At 43.3% G+C, this 17,045-nt stretch overlaps 1 protein-coding gene across 4 annotated transcripts in view; it reads right to left on the bottom strand.

The window, feature by feature from the left end:
• Nucleotides 1–1,191: 1,191 nt before the first annotated feature.
• LOC118339941 (sodium- and chloride-dependent GABA transporter 2-like) overlaps nucleotides 1,192–17,045 on the bottom strand; it is a 54,516-nt gene continuing 38,662 nt past the window's right edge. For 2 of the 4 annotated variants that reach the window (XM_035677767.1, XM_035677768.1), the window contains exons 4-17: nucleotides 14,440–14,687; nucleotides 14,023–14,157; nucleotides 11,332–11,472; nucleotides 11,114–11,204; nucleotides 10,892–11,024; nucleotides 9,626–9,760; nucleotides 8,637–8,740; nucleotides 8,046–8,170; nucleotides 6,937–7,049; nucleotides 6,688–6,825; nucleotides 6,496–6,598; nucleotides 4,611–4,711; nucleotides 3,390–3,560; nucleotides 1,192–3,218 (exon numbers count right to left, since the gene is read on the bottom strand). In XM_035677767.1, coding sequence (XP_035533660.1) covers nucleotides 3,063–3,218; nucleotides 3,390–3,560; nucleotides 4,611–4,711; nucleotides 6,496–6,598; nucleotides 6,688–6,825; nucleotides 6,937–7,049; nucleotides 8,046–8,170; nucleotides 8,637–8,740; nucleotides 9,626–9,760; nucleotides 10,892–11,024; nucleotides 11,114–11,204; nucleotides 11,332–11,472; nucleotides 14,023–14,157; nucleotides 14,440–14,659 — 1,866 coding nt within the window. In that variant the 5' untranslated portion in view covers nucleotides 14,660–14,687 and the 3' untranslated portion in view covers nucleotides 1,192–3,062. Of the gene's footprint in view, nucleotides 3,219–3,389; nucleotides 3,561–4,610; nucleotides 4,712–6,495; nucleotides 6,599–6,687; nucleotides 6,826–6,936; nucleotides 7,050–8,045; nucleotides 8,171–8,636; nucleotides 8,741–9,625; nucleotides 9,761–10,891; nucleotides 11,025–11,113; nucleotides 11,205–11,331; nucleotides 11,473–14,022; nucleotides 14,158–14,439; nucleotides 14,688–14,854; nucleotides 14,985–15,746; nucleotides 15,877–17,045 lie in introns of those variants that run through there. The other 2 variants (XM_035677769.1, XM_035677766.1) reach the window with 2 other exon arrangements.

A 17,045-nucleotide genomic window follows, 5' to 3' on the forward strand; every position in this document is an offset into this window, starting at 1 on the left:
CGTCACAGCCTGTCAGCAGAATCTATTTCCTGCCTGCTCCTCTCGGGCCCCTCTCATTGGCTGTCACAGACCAGATGCTCAGAAGTGCTTAGTTACAATTTATGATCAAAATCATAGAAACGTATAAACCAGGACCTGAAACGGGCCGGGACTCACCAGAACCGAGGTCACCGAGCTCTGGACCTCAGAGGGGTATACGGTAAAAGCTGTGAAATAATTTCTAAAACTAATTTCCCTTGGTGATTTTGGACACAACAGCTCTGAAATGTCCTCGTGAAGAGAAATACAGTTCGTGCTGTTAGGGTTCAGGAGTGAAGGGAGTTACGATGCTAACAGCTCCCAGTTTAATGGCTGAGCTGACTTCCTGTTGGAGGTCGAGTCCTGAACGGAACAAACTGAACCGGACACATTATGTTATTCCCCAAATCCATACAAGAATAAAGGAAAGCAGCCACACATGAGCAGACTGTTTCCAGCTCTTAGGAGGCGCACAGGTAGATTTATGTATTGATGTTGCTGACTAACATCAGGGCTGTGAGGAGGTTTTTGATTGGTCTGCTTTGTGTTTCAAGTGCTTTGTGATGATGACGATGTTAATGCTGAAAAACAACATGGTGCATGATTAATAAAACCTCAGTAATGTTCTCACATTGTCACACAGACAATAAAAAATGTAACCGAAGTAAATGGCAATTGTGATGTTATATTAATGTTATATTTGTCTTAGTACCAAAACCAAAGTAATACTTTTTCTTTCAGTATGAACATGTTTTTTCCTCCATAAACCTTTTTCTCATTTAACAAAACAAACCAAAGTGTTAAACTTGACCTAAAAACAAGCAGCTGCAAAATAAATTTACAAAATAAAACAGTCTAAAAAAAGTCTGAGAATGATTGATGACAGCTATCGATCCTCTAAACACATTTTTAACTTCAGTACTTCCAAAAAAACTTTGAGGTTAGCCGCTCAGTCGTATGAGCAACAAACCGCCATCGACTTTTTTAGACAAAAATGTGGAAGTTGCATCTCTCTTATTGTAAATGTGTTTCTCCTGAAGGGCGTTAACCCTGTAGCCACTCACACAACAGAAGAAGGAGACGAGTGAATAAAGAGGACACACACCTGCACACACACACACACACCTTCTCACTCAACTTCTTTTTGAGAAAAACAACAACACAAATAAACAATGTATATTTATATATATTTAAAAATTAGAAAAGAAAAGAATGATACACACACAGAAGCCTATTCTAAAATAAAAAGGCACATCTATACAGCTGTAAACAGATTATAACACACTTGGATCAACTGGAAGTGAATGAAAGCCTTTTTCTAAAGCCACCAGATGGGTTTAAATTAATCTCAGAGGACAGTTTGAAAGATTTTCAATCAAAAACTCGATCCGGGTTTGGATGACGGTGCAAGGAAAAACAGCAGTTTGGAGTTTGCATTATTCAACACATCACACTCACTCAAGAAATATTCCTCATCCCTCTGGTTCTGGAGGTCCTCCCAGCGAAGAGTACATTGTGTCCTAGACTTCAAGTACAGTAGGCTAACAGTGATTTCAAAATGTGAACCACACTGAGACTGCGAAGATCTCATGATGGAAAAAAGCAAAGTCAGATATTCAAAACACCCTTTTCTCATATATGAAAAGGAACATTATGAATTGAAATTGTACTGTTAGATAAAAAGGCTAATCTCTAGCTGTCTTTTATTTTGATAAAACAGCAGTGACCATTTTGACTAGCTTCCTGCATCAGGAGGTCATTGAAGGAAAAAGACAAACGAGATATTTCTATAAAACTTACATGACTCTTCACATTCATGAACTGCATTTTCATCTGAACAATATAAACATCCCTACACTGCATAGAGGTAATTTCTTCATTTACCATCACTTCCTGCATTTCTTCCAAGTTCTACTGCATGCCACCATTTACATGCTACAGTTAAGAGAATGTCCTCTACAAAGAGAAACACACTGAAGTGGCACCAGTTATTTTGCAGTTATTTTCTTATTTAAAAACGTCCATTTTGTCGACACAGCAGCAGCAGCAGCGACATTGTGATATTGTATTCATACATGCTGATTCGTGTACTATGATTGCATGATTCCCAGCTTGACAGTTACTTTTGGTACAGTTCAAAGACATGCTTGTAATGTCTTTATTTAGCAGGAACTTCACTTTGTGCAGCAACTAAACAAAGAGTATAAATAACTTTCCTGCCCACTTTCTAAAAAAGATAAACGTGTAGAATGAATGAAAACAGTTAATGCACATATCAAGTATTAAAGTCGTCAAGTTAAGCTCTTGATATATTGGCAGTAAAAAGTATTTGGCTAACGCAACCTTTGCATTAGAACCCCTTGGCCTGGGTGTAAAGGCATGTTCTAAACCATTTGAGCTCCACGATATGGCAATAACCGAGGCCGCAGCACGTACAAAAGACAAGTTGCTGTATAAAACACGTCCGACTCATAGAGTCCTTTCAGAGGATGACAGAAATCAGCCGGAAGCTGCAGAAGTAGCGATCTCTCATAGAGAGTTAAGTGGTGGACTAAGTTACTCTTAAGTGCTGGCCAAAAAAAAAAAACCAAACAACCAAGAACATCATCGTTATTATTTAGCAGAGCGGCTGTAAGGGCCGTTAATAAATGGTCCAAAAGTACAGTGATTCAACAAGTGAATAACAGAAAGGTTTGGGATAAAAGCAGATGGCGACAGGAGTGTTCATTGTTTTACATTAACTAACTCTGGCAGCCGGTAACAGGGGGTGGGGCAGGACTTAAAGGTAAAGTGAGCTGCGTCCCAATTCAGGTACCTGTATCCCCTTTATGAATTGATGAGGACTGTCTAAACAATGGGCCATCGTAGGATCTTTTGAGTTGAAACAAGCCTCTGCAGTCCGTTATGACATATTTATGTCCAGAAATGTGGAGTAACGAGGATCCAGCCCTTCATTTGGGATCCAGCAGCGTTAACTCTACCCTCGACCCTCCCCTTCACCGCACCTGATTGGCTGACCAGCATTATATCGTCGCTGACCATTATCAGGCCGTGTGATCCTGGATGACGTCCGTGATTGGCTCCTTTGGCTTGTCAGTCAGGAGCAGTGCAGGGCTGTAGGGGAGCGCCAAGTTGTTGGTGGGGAAGTGGCGGAGGGCCATTGACGAGTTTTTGCCAGGGCTGCACAGAAGCTGGAAGCGCTGGGGGGGGGGACAAAAAGTCACAGTTAATTGATTGTTTCAACATCTTTACATCCTTGTCACTCTGAACATTTATTCTCTCTTCAGTTTTAATTCATGTTTCATTATCTGACAAAACAGAATGGATTTTTTAACATCTCTAGGTTAATAATATATTATCAGCAGCACAACCTGTGGCAGAGTTCCCGGGGTGGTGACCAGGGCGTAGATGGCCCAGATGGGAAGCAGGGAGACGGAGGAGAGTGTAAGGAGCCAGCCCAGCGTGGTGGCCCAGGCTGGAGCCACCACGCCTTTCCCCAGGCTCAGTGGAGTCCAGTGCACCAGGGAAAACATAAAGGTAGCCTGCAGGAGACAGACAGGAGGGGGACCGGGTCAGTTCTGTCTTTGCAAATAGGAATCAGGTTGACACAACATGGGCTCAGGTTTTACGCCAGAGAGGTGAAACAATTCAGCATTTCACAATGTAACATGCTTACGCGCTTTCTTCTTGAGAGTTATATGAGAAGATCGATATCACTTGGACGCCTGTGTGGTAAATATGAGTTAGCAGCCAGTTAGCTTAGCTTAGCACAAAGGCAAAGAGCTAGCCCGGCTCTGTCCTAAGGTAACAAAATCCACCTAGCAGCACCTCTAAAACTTGCCAATTAACATGTTACACCTTGTTTGTGTAAGTGTAAAAACCTGGTTGCCTGGCAGCTGGTCTCGCCCAAAAAATAGTCTGGCACACTTCAGTTTTGGAGGCTAGCCACAGCCAGACTAGTTGTTTTTCAGAGTAATAAATCTTCTCACGTAACTCTCAGCAAGAAAATAAATAACCATAGTTCCCAGAATGTTAAACTATTTCTTTCTAAACTATTTCAAGAGACACTTAAACTCTCCTGGACTATTCAAACTTCATAAAGAACACATAAAATAGAAGAGAAGATATGACTGAAACATAAGAATTACAGATAACATTACATATTCTATGTATTAGATTCCATGTATGTAATATTACATATAACAACATATATATAGATAATACAATAACTTAAGCATTCATATTGTGATGCACTTCAAGGCAGTGAAAATCTATTAGATATTTAAAGATATTATAATTTTACTTTGACATCAAAATTACAAGAGAATTACAATAGAACTCCGGATACATTCTGGTGGGACGGATGTCAGTACTCTGGATTTGCCTTCCAGATACAGAAGTGCAAACAGTTATGGATCGAGTACGACAAACATATTCAGACACATGGAAAGGCCGCATAGGAGGTTGACCGATTGTCAGGCACGAGTAGGAATTTGTATGATACCCCAAACATGCGTTTATGAGTATACTATTACACAGCAAGCAGACACTAAACAGTGTGAAAGCAGGTCAGCGGGGAGGGGGTCACTCACAGTGCATACAGCCGGGGTCAAGTATTTCCAACACAGCTTGAAGACGGGCAGGGGGCTGTAGCCGGTCATATCCCTAATGTTGGCACTGAAGCGCTCGGCTCCTGTGGGCAACAACGACAACTTCACCATGACTGCTTGTGGTTTGCTTTGACATCACGGTTTACGACTTGTTGTTTTTGGTGGCGGCGGCTAACGTTGGTTTCTTTTACCAGTATCCGCCACCATAGAGGAAGGTAGTAGAAAGAATGGTCTTCAGAAAGAAAACATGACTTTAATCTGACATTGGTTTGTACTTTGTAGCAGCAGGAGGAGCAATGGCAGCAGTAGAGACGAGTAGTAGTGGTTGTAGTTGTAACAAGTACAAGCAGTGACAGGAGATGATAGTACAGTCCCTCCAGGAAGTTACAAATTCAACCACACGCCATACATTCTGCACGAGAATTTACTAAAATAAACTGACTTCTGAAAAAATCTGTTATATTCCACTTTTAATCAATATGTACAGTATGTACAGTAGGTGGACATACAAGTAACAACCCTTCCTGTATGTATTATCTGTGAGTAGGTTTCAACATCTTAATGACTCACTCCTAAAAGTAAAGTAGGTGTCCCTCATAACCAGCAGCAGAGGAGTGTCAGCGTATGTTAAGAGTCCTTAAAAAACTGTAACATCCCGCAGTCATAAAGAAGGGGGGAAAGGTGCACTGGAGTCCTGACCGCTGTGTTACCCAGTCCACTTAAACCCCCTCTCCTCAACTCTGCTGCCCCACTCACCTACTGCTGGGAGAGCCATAAAAACAGGCTTCCTTGGCATTCATATTCACACACACACACACAGAAACACACACACACACTGTGCTAATCTACTCGATTTATTGGTTATCACCTGCGATGGTACTACTATTTTTACATTTCTGGTCTTAATTCTTTCCCAGATACAAAGTTAAGTGTCTTAAGGCTCGAGCACTCAGCGTATTGTCGTGATGAGCATACATGGTACACTCCACCCATCTCACACTTTAAACAAACAACGGTTTTGTAAATGCTCTAGAGCCCCAGGTCTTGCTGGGATAGGGGCTCCCTGGGGCCACCAGACTGAGACTAAGAGGCGACGGGGGCCCGGGGGCTGATTTAGGGCCCGGAGGAGACAGAGAGGGGCCTGGCTAGGAGCCAGTCTCCTTACAACAGTGGGTAGCGGCAGCCATGTTAATATACTGTCTACTGACTCCAACTGGAATGCAGAAGGAGGGGAGGAAGCAGACCAGTTGAGTGTGTTTATCAGATTTTAGGAACTACTTTCATTAGTGGAGTGATAACAGTGTTCTACTCTTTCCACTGTTGTTTCATTTATTTTTCTATATCTGCTGAATGCAAGAAAAAAAAGAAGAGGAATCAGGGTGAGAAGAAGATAAGACAACAAACACGAAATAGAAAGTGTGAGGCTGTAGAAGAGGAAAGGTGAGGGGAGGGGAGAAAACAGAGGTGAAAAGGAGAGGAGAGAAGGAAATTAAATTAAAGGAGGTGAGAGGAGACGAGAGGAAACAGAAGGAAGGGAAAGGAAATAAGATGAGAGCTTAGAAGAGGAAAGGAGAAGAGAAGAGGAAAAGAAATGGGAAAGGAAAAGAGATGAGAGGGGAGGAGAGGAAGGAAGGAAATTCAACGAAAAGAAAGGAAAGGAAAAGAAGAAGAGAGGAGAGGAGAGGAGAGAAGGAAAGCAAAGGTAAGGTTAGAAGAGAGGAAATGAGAGGAAAGAGGATGAGATGTTAGAGAGAGGAGAAGGAGGAAATGAAAGGTAAGGTAAGAAGAGGAGAGATGGGGGGGGGGGGGCAAAAGAAAGATAAATGAGAAAAGGAAAGGCAGGCAAGGGGAGAGCTGGGATTTGTACCGTAGACCCAGCCGATGGCCAGAGACTGGAAGATGGAGAGGAGCAGCAGGCTGGCTCCGCTGCAGGAGAAGTGGTCGTAGATCTGGAACACATACAGACCACCCTGCGAACGAGAGAGAACTCCATCACCCTTTAACAGAAAAAGCAAACAGGGCAAAGATCACGGCCTTGTACACGCGCCCATCCACTTACCGGCGTGACCATGACGAGTCCGACCAGGAAGCAGACGACGCAGACAAACAGCAGCAGCAGCTCTCTGCGGTGGCCCCGTCGGATCAGATGAGGGTACAGGTCAGTCACCGACGTCATCAGGGCCTCCAGGCTCACAAACTGGGTGACAGAAGGGGAGACGGGGTCGAGCGCGTACGCCGTCAGTTTTTACACGATACTCCATCAATGCCATCAATAGCAATCCATCAAGGTCGCCGTGTGCGTCTCTACCTGCGTGTCCAGCCCCAGCATGATGATCATGAGGAAGAAGCAGACGGCCCAGAGTTGGGGAAACGGCATCAGGGCTACAGCTCTCGGGTAGGCAATGAAGGCGAGGCCAGGCCCTGAGAGGACAAACCGCCGCAGGAAAAATATGAGGAACGAAGTAAATACAGGTCATTCAAACATAAAGTCTTACTGTATTATATAAGAATAAAAAAAAACACAACAATGAAGCTCGGTGTTGGTCTTAAAATGTGTTAACAATCTGAAAAATATGGAGAATCATCAGATTTATCTTTTAAGTGCCTGGTCGCACCACAAAGTGGCACGGCGAAATTCATTTTCTTGCCCTCGTCGATTAGGTGGTGCTAAGCTTTAGGGGGGGTTTAGATATTGTTGGTTGTGTCTAGTTGTATTAATAACAAAATGAACATTCAGTAGAAAGCTTTACTTCAGTTGCTTTTCCTTCGGCAGGACAGAATTAGATAAAACTGGACAAAGCTAATATGTTAGCATCTCCCATTTTGGATTTGTTCTGATCCCTCGATGCATCAAAACGTTGAACTAATAAAATAACTACCCACATTTAGCATAGGACTGGGTCTTTACATCAGTTGGACATGCTAGCATTAGCTAATTCTGCCACCTTATGTCTATAACCACGCACATTAAAAAGGCTGCTAAAATTAGGGAAAAAATCCTGTTTCCGCCTCCGACCCTGGTTCCACTGACTGTTCACTCAATACAGACTGAGACTGAGGACTTTGTCCCAGTTTGTTGCTAAAACTGGGTAGAATTCATTAGAGAGTTTATATATAAAAAAAACCTGCATTGCAGAATCAAAAGTCTTTATGGCGGTGATATGCGGACGTCGTGTGCTGGTAAACACCGTACCATATAATGTTAAAAAACTCTCTCTGTGTTACAAAGTGACTCTCTATGTCTCCAGTTTCTTTCACGACAGAGGAGAACAGGGGGAGAGCATTGGTTTAGGTGAGTCCTTGAAGTGAGAGGGGTGTGTTTGTAAGTAGCCGTTCAAACAAATAATTTGCATTTAGACAGACATTCGGTAGGCGCTGGGATCTCTGATGGTCTGGTGCGAATGTCTGGAGACTAACCTGACTGGGCCACGGTGGCTATGTCCACGCCCTGCTCCTCCGCCATGAAGCCCAGCACAGAGAAGATGGCGAAACCTGCCAGGAAACTGGTGCCGCTGTTCAGGAGGCACAGGAGGAAAGAGTCCCTGGAAGAACACACACACAACACAATTAATTTAGCATTACGGCGGGACCCGACTTGAAGGAATACAGGCAGAATTAGGAGAAACAATTCAAACAATGCGACACAAAAGCCAAAACTAATGAAAGTGGCTTTAGTAAAACTGGCAACGTAACAGAATTCAGTGAGGTCTTGATCTTGGTCTTTGGCCCTGTATTGCAGAGCTCTGGCCAGTTACTGTAAATACACGGCAGGAGTTAGGTGCTTGGCTGTTTCTGTGTGTGTGGGAGTCCTGGAGTGTGGGAAGCATGGCAGCGAGGGCTTTTCTTTAAGGTGTGGCTGTATCAGTGTGTTTTCTCTGTCCATTCCAGCCATTCCTTCTGGAAGCCATCTTACATTTCGGTGACTACGGTTTGTCTGAGGAGTGTAAGGAGGCCCTGTGTGGGCAGAAAGCTGCTGTTTGTGTGTTTTGTGCATTTTGTGTGTCTCACTTATAGCAGTCATTGTTGTATTTGTTGTAACTGCCGAGCGCTGTGAGACTTCCCAAACAGATTCCATATGAGAAAAATATCTGGGTACCTGCATCCATCCATACCTAGAGAGAGAGAGAGGGGCAGAGAGAGGGGTGAAAATGAAAATGACATGTTATATAGATGTGATATTCTGTCTGTTAACCTGATACAAACACTCAATCCAGTATAATACAGCCATGGGTTAAAAGATATTTTTGTTCTTTTGTCATTGTAGCATTGGTGGTGTATAATACGTGCTCCAAATTTTGTACAAGTGCAGGAAAAAATTTTTTTTTACAACTTTTCTGACACTTGGAAGACTCATTCCACCTCTATTTGCATAAAATCTCATGAAGAGTGGCAACAAACAAATGGAAAAGTTAAAAAGAAACTAAAAGAATCTCTTGCAGGCCAAAAGATGTAACCAATGTGTGTTTGGTGGTGACGTATTAACTGTTCTGTTACTGTGTGCACATGATGTATTAAACATGTCCTTAAACTGCAACAAAAAAAAGTGTGCAGACTTATGTAAAGCTTGTGTATAAAGACTATTGTTTCTCAGTGTCTAAGCTGCACTGACCTAACAATATGACTTTATGTGTTATATGTCTTCTACTTCAAATATCTTCATCCTTTTGCATTTGAAATTTCAGTTAACGAGTTAAGCCGATTTTCATTCAAACAAATGAGACAATGTTGTGTCTTTCGTGAACTCCAGTTACTTAAAATAGGACACACTGTTTTTTGTTGACAAGTTATTGCTGAGACCGAACACTTCATTTTAGGAGGAAAAACTCTTGCAGCTGCAGACGTAAAGCGAAAATACGAAAAAAAAGTCTACTGGACTGCAGATCTCACCTGATGGGGCCACATACCTGTAGGAGCTGCTATCGTATATCCTACACACATCCATAGCGTGTGTGTGTGTGTGTGTGAGTGTGTGTGTGTGTCTGTTTGCGTGTTTGCACCTGTGGGTCTGCCAGGCGGGTGTGGTTGGGTTTGAGGTAGTAGATGATGCCCTGGGTCGCTCCAGGCAGGGTGGCACCGCGCACCAGCAGCACAAACAGCATGACATATGGGAAGGTGGCTGTCAGGTACACCACCTAGAATGTACACAGCGCGCGGGGATGTGGTCAGGACAACACGGAGGGAGAAAAAACAGTAGGGACACGTCTGTGATGTGCTCAGACAGAGCTGAAATACTGAAAGAGGGAACCCTGGAAAATTGGAGTCTTAAAACCTGTTGACGGATGGTGGGCCGTGACACAACAAACAAGACCTAGAAAAATTACTGCAGTGCCCAGTCCCTTATTTCATTTGCTAGCCATATAAAAGATTTATGTTCTGGTTCTAACTTTGAGGGTTTTGTTGTTTCTAAAAAAAGACTGCTACTGACGTGGCCTGCTTTGCTTTGTAGAAAAGTAAATGATTTCTTGGTATCTAATAGTAAAGCCTCGAAAATGGAATGATTCAGTCAGATGAAGGGAGGAACGTGCAGCCCTGTATGCACTCTCTTTACTTAATTAAACGTACATTCAAAAATAGATTTTTCCACAGACTTTTCAGGAAGCCATTAACCTTTTTTTTTTAAGGAACTCTAGCAACTTTACATTGCGTTTTGGCCAGAAGAACAAGAGTTTAAATTTAGTTCCGGGACCATGCTTTAAGTAAAGTTCTTGTGTTCCTAAAAAAGTTGCTGGAAAATTTCCTGCTGTGGAAAAACGTGCATTGGGGTCACAAATCAGCATCTGCTCTGCTGAAAAGCCCTTGAGCAAGACACTGAAATACTACCAGCTTCATTGACACTGCTATTTATCTGACCTTGCGCTCTGTGCTCTGAGAGGAGCCGGGCAAACAAAACAAAGCCTAGAGCCCCCAGTTCTAGCAGTTTTTTTTAATTATTAGCAGTTCATGTTTGTAAGTTACTCACGGATGTACAGATGAATATTACCGGATAATATACACCGGAGATAAGGAGACACACTGAATTTAAAAATATGTGATCATCTGATAAGCCAAACTACAATAACTACCTTCCTGTTGTTTTTAGAACACCAGCAGTCACTTTCAACTGCACCTGCTTCTCACCAACGTTCTTGCTGCCACTACTTGATGTCTGTGAATTGCTCATATAAGAAACAAATCTATTACCTTAAAAAAAAACACTAGACACTCTTGAGCTTCTAATGTCCCCACACATGGAGCGCAGTGATGTCTGTGTGTTGTCTGCTCACCTTTCCCGTGGACTTGACTCCCTTCCAGACACAGAAGTAACAGACCAGCCAGACCATGGCCAGACACAGAGCCAGCTTCCAGCTGATGGGGCCCAGCTCGTCTAAACTGCTGGAGAGACGGAGCACCTCCCGCCTAGAACACACACACAGCTGTTAATGTGTGATCAATACCGCAAAAAAAAAAAAAAACACTAATGGGGGGACCAAGAAAGCTACACTCACTCCCAAAACTCCATTACAGGGGACGTGGCATTCTCAGGCAGGCTGCTCCCACTGGCTGACTGGTTGTGGTGGTCAAATAGGACACACGTCGCTGCAGCAGAACACACACACACACACACACACACACACACAAAATAGACCCTTGTTACCCCTTAAAGTTTTACACAGCGGCCTCACAATGCAATGACAGAAGCTTCTAATTTCCTGTCCGTACTGACCGGTGTTCCATGTGTTGTTACAGTGCGACCAGGGCAGCTCCGCCTGGAAGCTGTAGGACAGGTAGAAGAGGGCCCAGGCCAGGATGACGATGTAGTACACGCAGCCGTGCAGGATCATCACCTGACTGGCATAGCCGAGACCTGCAGGGACGGGAGAAGGTGCAGGCGGACGGACATTCAGGGTGCGGTGATTTACACAAGCAGGCTATCATTGGCTGATGTGCAGCAGGATTACAGTCTCAGTAACACAAACAAATGAGCTTCAAAGCATTCATGCACACACATTCCGTTATCACATCCAAGTCACTTGAGTTTCAGATGAAAGCATCCATTTATTGAGACACTCGACTCGCAGCCCACACCGAGTTTATCTTCATTAAGAATGAATAAGGGTCTTATGAGGCCTTGAGTGGGTTGGAGAGTGTAGGCTGCAGACAAATAGCTGTTTGTGGTGTCCTCTAATGAAATTCAGTCCTTTCTGATGATGGCATATTAAATGTGCAAACCAGCGAGGAATTCCTTACAGAAGCATCTCTTTGTTTGGGTGAGTCTGACTGTATAGAAGCACATGTGCCCTAGGAAATGCTGCGTATTCTCTGCCACAGCACAGTTAGACCCCGTGCTCAACACATGGCCTTCACACGGCTAGCTGTCAGCAAAATACTGGTGACCCTGTGAGGAGCATGAGGAAATGCGTGTGTGCATCTGCAGGCCATATGGACCAAGGGGCAGAACAGCACATGCTGGCACACTCATAAATATTTGTCATTGAGCGGGGTAGAAAAAAAGAAAGAAAAAAGAAAGCAATATGGCGCAGCGCTCACACACATTCTGTTTACAATGTGTCTCCCAGGTGGTCCAGATAGCATGCTACTGGCCTTAGCAGCACCTGCACATAAGCTGCTTTACAAAAATGAGCTTAAGTGTAACATTTTGTCTCTATAACTGAAGTATATAATTGAGTGGCTGAACCTTGGCCGAGAGGCAAAAAGGAGTTCTGTGAACGCGGCCTGAGAACAAAAAGCTACGCTGCTGAAGTGTCATTGAGTGAAACTGAAACTGCTCCAGGGACGTTCTTGAAGAAGGTCCATGTCTTAAAATTTTGATCCAAGAAAGCAACTTCACTGCAAGGTCCCTTTAGTAGCTGCTTTGGATAAAGATGCACCAATCCACTTTAATACGTACGGCCATGTCTGACCCCTTGAAGGCAAAAATAGAATTTCCTTTTTAAAATAATATCACTAATGGCTTTGGCAACGTGCTGTGTGGAACTAAGTTACTCTTAAACAGCTCAGTCAGTCATTCCTGTGTGTGTTGCTCAATGACAGGGTAGCATGACTCGGCAGTTGACTGCTGCGGTTTAAATTCGTATTGTACTGCTCCTGGACCAAAGGTGGACCTAAGTCCTCCTTTACTGTATGACATCCAGAGGAAGACTGCAAACAGCTGGAGTCTGTTGTCCAGGTCTAGGTCTTTGATACTTCAATGCATCCCTGCCATACAAATGTTTAATTGTCTAGAACAGCTTCCATTCCTAAAGGCTTGAGATCATCCAGTAACTCCACACAGTGTTTTATTTCTCTTCTGTTTCGCTGGTGTTGTGTTTTGAGTTAATGCTTTACTGTAATCCTTTGTTGGGATAGAACGATACCACGGAAAACAAGACAGTCAACCTCAAGTGTGTGTTTTTATTGGCAGGCGGGGAGCGTGTTGCCTTCTGCACCCTTGAACTGTGCTGATACATGAGCTGAGATTCAATATGAAGAGCAGACACACGCTGCTGCCAGGGCACGCCAAATCTTCTCATTGCAGTCAGATCGTTATTATGTGTTTTGTATTGATGTGGGGATAGGAATGCTTTGAATGTAGAAGAACGTGAAAAGACAGTGAGAATAAGAACATGGAGGAGGGAAAAGAAAACAGTGGTTACGGACTGGTTTCAATGTATATTTCAGTTTTTCCTTATCGATGTGTCTAACTTATTCTTACTAATTCAGCCGCTTTGCAAATATATGTGCCAGCCTGCATATCATTCAAGTTCTTATCCGTGTCCCTATGTTAATCATGCTAGTATCTTGTTATAGGTCAACTACTTGTCGGTTTTTTTTAACATATCTATATATGAAAATGCACTAAACACTAAAATATTTTCATATATTTTTGTTTCTGTCCACTTGTTAAAGTTACAATGTTACAATGAGACGCAAAGTAAAATGACCACTTTTTTCTATGGAGTCTGGTGGTGAACGATTGCGATATTACGGCTGTTTTTGGCTAAACAAAAGGTCTATCTCTGTAAGGATCCTTTCCACAATGTTTTCAGGCACTTAGAATAACAATTTGAGCCTGTCAGTGGCAAAAAGCAAGCACTTTTGGAGGCTGTACTTTTTGGGCAAATTTGTCCCAAAGCATTAGCTATGGTTACATGGCAGCCTGCTTCTCTATTTTCTCATCCAACTTTGTGAATTGAGGGTTTATTTGGACAAAACCAGCGTTGGTGATTGTTGGAAAGACTGTGGAAACGCTAACAAAGACGGTTTTGTTGAGTTATATTTTGTTTCTGTCCAGTTTGCAGTGTGTTTTACGATTATCTGCTAGGTAAAGTTATTAGGTTTTGTCAATGGAGTCTGGTCGGTCGTAGCAGAACAGCACAAACTGCAGTCTACTGATGACATAATTAGATAAGATTACCTCCAAATAACGGGCACATGGTCCTCCAGGCGCTGACCCCTCCCAGGCTTGTGTACTGTCCCAGTGAGGTCTCCAGGAGGAACAGGGGGATGCCGCACAGCACCAGGAACAACAGGTAAGGTACAAAGAAAACACCTGGACACACACATAAGGTGCTGTTATTAATAATACTAATATAAGGACCTTCACTGATTACATTCAGCCCAATATTTAACCCTAAATTAACTTTTACCACAGTTTTAACTGTATTCTAAACTCTACAACCAAGTAATAATGCATAATTAACCCTTACATTGTACATTAACCCTAAATTAAATTCCTGGTCACCAATATGACCTGGCAAAATAGTACAGAACTGCTTTGTATTATATAATTTGTCTGTTCCCCTCCCCTCCTTTGCTATCCATTACGCTTCACCTCCTCCGTTCTTGTAGCAGAGGTACGGGAACCTCCAGACGTTGCCCAGGCCGATGATCTGCCCCGCCACGGCCAGGAGGAACTCAGCCTTGCTAGCCCACTGGCCCCTGGCATGCAGGCCGTCGCCTTTGGTGACCTCTTTCCCGTTGGGGAGGCTCCCTTGGTGGAACTTAATCAGCAGCGCGTCTCCTTGCTCTGGAGGCATTTTGTCGGCCATCATCGGTTCCGGCAAAGACACACACACCCCCCTGAGGAAAGAAAAACAAGAAATGAAAAGAGAAGTTGGAAGGAGAGAAACCAAAGAGGATGCATGTTGTGTGTCACAGAGGGCAACTACACAATGCAAACAAATATAATACCTATTGCAAACAATGATAAACGCATTCTAGAGAGAAGAAAGAACAGGTTCACTCACATCTTCGCAGTCGGGCTTGAATAGTGAGAGTTCGGGCGTATTTTCTGACCGTTGGTTTGACTGCCTCACTTATCTTTTGTGTGTGTCTCAAGGATGGGCTTGTGTGGGTGTGTGTCCTTTATCTGTACCGCACTGCACACTCAAGGACTACATTTGTCAATTCCAGCATGTGGATCTTTCTGGGGACTATTTTTCTCACAAGATAAATATACACGTTTTTGTATGCATCTGGAAAACAGCTTTTAAATGTTGTTATGATGACCTCACTTTTGCTATTTAGGACTTTACTTGTGTACAACATACTTTTATTATGGCGGAGACATTACATATTATATATATTGCACGTGATATTAATGGGTGTTTTTTTATGGTGCATTTTGAACAGAACACACGTTTATGTGGCCTTTTATCTGGTCTTTCAGATGCATATATTTCAATTATGAAAGGTTGGAGGGTTGTTGCACTTGCTGCGACCACCGTTGCCACTCTTCCCTTTTCTTTCACATTGTCCCCCTGTTGTGTCATGTGACCACATAACGTAACGAGCGCCAGCGAACCTTTCATAAGCCACCTTTCACTATCACTGGCACGACGGGGGAAAATAACGTAATATGACTCTGTAGCAACCTTCACTGTCAGTGGTATCAACCCACGGGCTGCTGCGAAGGCTCAGTTATCACCATATTGAAGGCTACACGTTTTCATACAACAGTTTTTCAACAGTTTCACGAGAATGTGCGGAATGGTGCAGCACCCAGGTGGCGCCGTTAAGTCTCACACGATGCTCTGTGAATGATGCTTTCAATGAAAACGGTGAAAATGTACATTCATCTTCGCCGGGTGTGTCGTGTATGAGGATAAATCGCAGACAATTCGACATTACGTTGCCTACCTCCGCGTTGCCTGCCGGTCTCCACACCGCGACCACCCCCGTGTCCGGCTGGTGAAATGGTTTGTCCCGGCCACTGTACAGCTGCCGGCCGGTGCAGCGCGCAACTCTCTCTCTCTCTCTCAGCCACACATGGAGCACCACACACCACACACAGCACACTCACTCTCTCTCTCGACTCACAACACAGCGGGGGGGACTACTGTTTGGACTGAGAGTGGCGCGTGGATATATACCAGCAACGAAGGGGTTACACAACTACTGTTATTACACAACAACAATTTAAATCGCTATTTATTTTAGCACTTTAGCTCTGATATTGACATTATATTTTATTAATGTTATTAAGGAGTAGTTATATTCCAAATGCAGGTCTTTATTGGCAACACTTTGACCTTAAAGTAGCAGTGCGATTGTACTTCCGTTATTTAAAGCTTTCCTAATGCCAATGCTGTCGAATGACGTCATCAGCGAAAGGACCTCCCCTTCCTCTCTTACTTAATGGCTTATGAAGAGCATGAAAACATTGCCTTCTGTGTATATTTATATACGGTTCCTTACACCCCTTCAAATCAAGAAGGCATTGGAAGTGTCAAGCAAGTTGCAAGAAATGTTTTCTTGGGCAGGCCAAGTCGAGTCGCAGGTTAAATCAAGTCGAGTCCTTAGTTCCACATTAAAATCCTTAAAAAGGCATCTGCTCCTTCTACTGACAATTACAATTAGTGGCCCGGCTGTATGCCTCCGCCAACCAGTCATGTTGCAGTTTATATCTATGTCTGTCCAGACTCATATAATATGTGTGACAACCCAAAATCATAATGGAGGCGCTGAGTTGAGGAGTGACTCGAACACTGGTCAAACCACAACTCATCTGCATGGTTTAACCAGATTCAGACAATCACTATTTGTTTTCATCCATATACATTAGATCGCTGAAACATGAGAGACCACCAGCCTCCCAGCTCCCAATTGTGGACTCTGTCCTGTAAATGGTCTCGGCGTCTTAACCATTTAGGCCACCTCAAGCAGCTCTCAGCACATTTAATGGGCTGTGTCATTGCCTGTGCTCATTCAGCTGAGCATTTATAGCCACAGTAAAAAGTCCAGGCTCCAGCTAACACTCTGCTCCAAGGACTTCATTCAGAAAATTGCATTCCACTGTATAGACATATTAGGTTAACTTACTAGATGTGTAAATCACAAGCAAACGTGGAGACTGACACACGCATACCTGTGTTTCAGCTAGAAGGATTATTCTATAAATGAATCATACTGCTCAAACTTTCTAAAAGCCCTCAACCT

This window comes from Morone saxatilis, unplaced genomic scaffold (assembly GCF_004916995.1).
Source record: "Morone saxatilis isolate NCDOM2014 unplaced genomic scaffold, NCSU_SB_2.0 Contig6, whole genome shotgun sequence".
Classification (NCBI taxonomy): Eukaryota; Metazoa; Chordata; class Actinopteri; family Moronidae; genus Morone; species Morone saxatilis.